The sequence below is a fragment of the Nematolebias whitei genome, chromosome 14 (genome assembly GCF_014905685.2).
Source record: "Nematolebias whitei isolate Nwh7 chromosome 14, NemWhi1, whole genome shotgun sequence".
NCBI lineage: Eukaryota > Metazoa > Chordata > Actinopteri > Cyprinodontiformes > Rivulidae > Nematolebias > Nematolebias whitei.
The window spans coordinates 45,995,655-46,000,875 of NC_056511.1; the positions used below are offsets into that span (position 1 = coordinate 45,995,655).

The 5,221-nt window shown below is 40.8% G+C and overlaps 1 protein-coding gene across 1 annotated transcript in view; it reads left to right on the plus strand.

Annotated features, from left to right (window-relative positions):
• The window catches only part of zpld1a (zona pellucida-like domain containing 1a), a 47,998-nt gene that overhangs the window by 41,465 nt on the left and 1,312 nt on the right, over positions 1 to 5,221 (plus strand). Inside the window, exon 8 of the mRNA XM_037687625.1 lies at positions 321 to 423. Coding sequence (XP_037543553.1) covers positions 321 to 423 — 103 coding nt within the window. The remainder of the gene's footprint in view (positions 1 to 320; positions 424 to 5,221) is intronic.

The window sequence follows — 5,221 nt, forward strand, 5'->3', positions numbered from 1 at the left end:
AGTAGAGTGCAGATCCAGTAGAGTGCAGATCTAGTAGAGTGCAGATCTAGTAGATATACATATAGGAACATATATATATATATATATATATATATACACACACACATATATATACATATATATATATATATATATATGTATATATATATGTAAGTGTGTGTGTGTGTGTGTGCGTTTGTGTGTATTTTCCTATCTGGAGGAATAAAAATGAAGCTTCGCTGCGTCATGTTAATCACTGTACCACAAGTAGAAATGTAACTTAGACCACTTGTGGTTATTCACACCAACATCATGTCCATGTTCTCTGCTGTTTGTCGTAGATCTGTGGCAGCAGAAAAAGAAGAGAGATCTCTGAAGGAAAAGACCCAAGCACATTGTCTGGAAATGCTGTTCTCACTGCTGGGCCAATCATTACTCGAAGTGGTAAATTTCCTTCTTTTCTTTGCCTAATAACTTATTAACGTTTTTATAGACATCAAGCTAAAATTTAGCTGAGACTGATCCCCACACTCTATTTCTTATATTTCACACGGGAACTTTGTTTAAAACTTAAGCATGCACGCATTTCTTCAAGGAGTTGTTAGTTATTGTTGTTATCATGTTTGTGGTTGTGTGATGAGCGCACCCTCTGAACATCCTGATGCATGCTCAATAATCCAGGTGAATCCTCTGAACTGCCTCACTCTCAGCCCCTCCTGTCATGGTTCTAGTCATCATGTTTGCATTTCCTTGCTCACGTCAAGTTTCAGTCTGCTCCTGTCTTCCATCCAACCATGCCCACTCTGCTCGGTCATCACAATCAGTACTCATGCCGTTCACCTGTCACCTGCTCTAGCCAAGCCCTCACTCATTCCCTGCCAGATTATTATACCTCTCATGGTCCCTGATATCAAGACATTCCTGTTCATGCTCACGTCTTGTTTTCATCTTCTTGTCACATCCTCACCCCAGTCTTCTCAACACCCAAGCTGGCTGTTCTTTGCCTGATATTATATTGTTTTTCTGATCATGTTACCGACCTGCCTTTCTGGATTTACGTCTACGATTGCACAGATTACCCTTTTTGATTTATTACTGGAACTGACTCCCTGTGTATGCAGGGCCAGATTAACACTTCACTGTACCCTGGGCAACAATCTTCAAGGGCCCCTTCATCACGACCCCAGAATCACCATAATCTGGCAAAATACAGAATAAATTACCATAATATACAGTAAATATACTTAAAATTCTAACTATCAAGTGTATTTTTATGTATAAAAATCCAAACGCTCATAGCACTATAACTGCTACTGTATGTCCATCTTGTTGACACAAATCAACAAGATGGAGTGAAGTTGAATGCTCTTTGAACACCATACGACACCATGTGTACTTGTTTAGCAACACGGTGGCCAGTGGTGTCAGAAGCATTTGTAATGTGGGCTGGGGGGGGACGACACACACTGATAGATGGGGGGGTCTGGGGGGTCGTCCCCCAGAAAATTGTTAATGAAGTAGATGTCATTTCCTGCATTCTGGTGTATTTAATGGTTGTTTGACATCTAGTTTTACCTGCACAAGTAAACACTTGATTCAATAACTATTCTAGAGTTAACGGCACAACAAGAAGTAACCTGACCAACAGCTGATTCATCCATCCATCCATTATCTTTACCCGCTTCTTCCATTTTGGGTCACGGGGGTCGCTGGTGCCCATGTCCGTCAATCACTGTGCGAGGGGCGGGGACACCCCGGACGGGTCTCCAGTCCATCACAGGGATGGATGCAACATATTAAATTGAATTTTACTTAGTCACTCTGTCCCATCCTGAGACACCACAGAGGTGGTGGCCGTGATGATGAAAAGCCTTTTAACAGGCCTTCATCAAAACTGGGTTTAGGATAGGCATCCACCGGCCTGCGCTGGCTGAGACAGACTCAGCCCGTTTCCATTTACCTCCGGCTGGTAAATGGAGTGGCTGGTCCACATTTACTTTTTGTGGGAACAAAAAAAGCACACGCAGGTTAATGATAAATAACTGAATTACAGACATTGACAATGGAGGATGTGAGGCCACTGCAAACATCACAAATTACACACATATTGCAAGTCACTTAATTAAATTAAATTCAGTTTATTCATGTAGCGCTAATTCACAACAAATGGCTCAACACAATGTCAGTTCAGTCACATACAGTACAATAAAATGCAGTATTCAGTAATGAAGTAACAGCTGCCAGGGGTTTTACAAACATTCAGTTTACAATAACATATTAAATAAATACGTTAAAGACAGCACATCAGGGGCAAGTTTTAAAGGCCTTGGTGGAATATTGAATAGTGTTGATATATTGTTGACCTCATTTTCAAAAATGGAGAGAGCATGTCTTAACATTTCTGACATTTCAAGGCGGCTGTGGCTCAGAGGTTAGAGCGTCGTCCTCCAGTGCAAGAGTTGGAGGTTCGAATCCACCAGCAGTCACATGCTGAAGTGTCCCTGGGCAAGACACTGAACCCCTCACAGCCTCTGATGTGTGTCCCATCAGTGTCTGAATGTGATAAAGCTCTGATTAGTCTCTTTAGAATGATTTGTTCAGTTATCTTTGTAGAGATCTAGTATAGAGCTGTATGAACGGGTACACGAGGCACAGATTGTTGTAAAGAGCTCTGAGTATCTTGAAATAAGATAGACAGGTGATATATATATATATATATATTCATATATATATAAGTACAGTCCATTTACATTTCGTATTTCTGTTCGTGAGTGCCCTCTGGTGGTTGAAGAAAAGTACTACAAAACATGGATTTCAAAAAGGCTCGTCTGTCTTTACTTAGAATACACTGCTCACAAAATTAAAGGGAACACTGAACTAACACATCCTAGACCTCAATTAATTAACTATTCTCATTGACAAACTTTATTATTAGCACAGTGAAATTGACTGAGAAGAGAATGCCACAAAAATTGTCAATGTGAATCTAAATTATGACACCATGGAGATCTGGATCTGGATTCATTCTCAATGTGAAAGTGGAAAATAACACGACAGACTGATTCAACGTCAGTGAATCTTCAAGTCTAAGTGAGGCTCAGTGTGTGTGTGGCCTCCACGTGCCTGTGGAACCTCCCAGCAACACCTGGACATGCTCCTGATGAGACGGTGGATGTTCTCCTGAGGGATCTCTTCCCACACCTGGATCAGAGCTTCAATTAGCTCCTGAACAGTCTGTGGTGCCATGTGGCCTTGGTGGATTGACTGAAACATGATGTCCCAGATGTGCTCAGTTGGATTCAGGTCTGGGGGACGGGCAGACCAGTCCATAACATCGATGCCCTCATCATGCAGGACCTGCTGACACACTTCAGCCACATGAGGTCTAACATTGTCATGCATAAGAAGGAACCCAGTCTGGATGATTTATTTTTTATGTTATTTATGAGTCAAAACATGCAGCTTGATTTTGAAAATGAAAAGCATTTCTATTAATCCAACATCTTTCAGTCAGCTCATCTGGACAGTTTCTTTTTTGTGATGAAACGTTTCGCACACAAACACACAACAAAACTGATTCTGGAGGAGGGGTGTACCAAAGACACCATCTTATCACAAGCAGAACTGGTTTGTTCCACTTTGGAGTAAGCTGTTGGGGGAAGTTTGATATTGCTAATACAATTTAACAAGGAGGACAATTTGTGATGTTCAGAAGGTCTGAAGGAACAATATAGCTGAATATCATCAGCATAGAAATGATAAGACACATCTGGAAACTGACATTTGACCAAGGGGAAGAATATGCAAAAGAAAGAGAATAGGTCCCAACACTGAGCCCTGAGGTACCCCACATAGCAGGTTCTTGGATTCTGGCATTATTTGGTTTGCAGAAACACTAATTGTTCTGCCAGAAAGAGAGGAGAAAAACCACTCCCATGCCAAGCCTGATAGACCGAGTACATCCCGTAGCCTGTTAATCAAAATACTGTGTTCAACAGTGTCAAAAGCAGATGTTAGATCTAGGAGAGCCGTCACCGTGGATTCTCCAGAATTGATTGACATCAAAATATCACTGGAAACTTTAAGTAAAGCAGTTTCTGTGGAGTGGAGCTTTTGAAACCCAGACTGAAATTTGTCAAAAATCTCGTCTTTCCATGTGAGCGATTAGCTGCTCAGCTACTACTTTTTCAAGAAGCTTTGAAAAAAACGGGATCTTGGAGATTGGCCTGTAATTTTCAAACTTTGTATGCTCCCGGTCCAGGTTTGCTTTTTTTAATGATGGCTCAACAACAACATGCTTGAATGAGCTTGGAAACACACCTGTTGAAATAGAAGCATTGCAAATATCTACATTGCAGGGACCAATGAAAGAAAAAGCTTTTTTAACAACATGGCCGAAAGAATGTCATTTGGACGGCAGACATTTTAATTTTATCAAATAAAGATGAAATGTCACATAATGTCACTTGCTCAAATGCAGTCATGGAATAAGAAAGTGAAGAGGTGGAGAAGTTCCTTCTTTTGCTTTCCAGAGTGGATATGTAATCACTCCAAGTTCTGGATCTACCCAGGTGTCTCCTTCAAGTTCATTCAACCTTTATTCATACAGGTTAATCTCACTGAGCCTCAGGGACTCATTTACAAGAGAGACCTGCATTTTAACAGAGTGATGACAACAGCGGACAACAACGACAACAATAGACAATCATAAAGGATGCGTACAATTTTTTGAACAAGTGAAAATAAAATGGTAAAAAAAAGGATAATTTAAAGGAAAAGTAGTGAAAAATGGCTAGATTATGAGGCGGTGTAGAATACTAACAGCAAGATGTCTGCACTGGTTTTTACCATGAACTTAGCAGATGTTTGAAGCCACTTGTGTGGGGAGTGCCCAAAGAAAATTGGATGGCAAGTGCAAGTGGGACGTACCCAAAGAACTTCCAATGGGATGTATTCAGGAGGTAGTCTAATCAATTCAAAATTTCAATAGAAAAGTATTTTATTAATCCCAGAGGTAAATTAAATGTTGTAACTCGTCATCCTGGTTTCATTAAAGAGTTGTTCTAGACGCTGATGGCTGTGGGCAGGAAGGATCTCTTGTAGCGTCTGTCCTACAGAGGATCTGAAGAAGCCTCTGACTGAAGACACTCTGTAGTTGTATGACAGTCTGTTGTTGTATGACAGTCTGATGTTGTATGACAGTCTGATGTTGTATGACAGTCTGATGTTGTATGACAGTCTG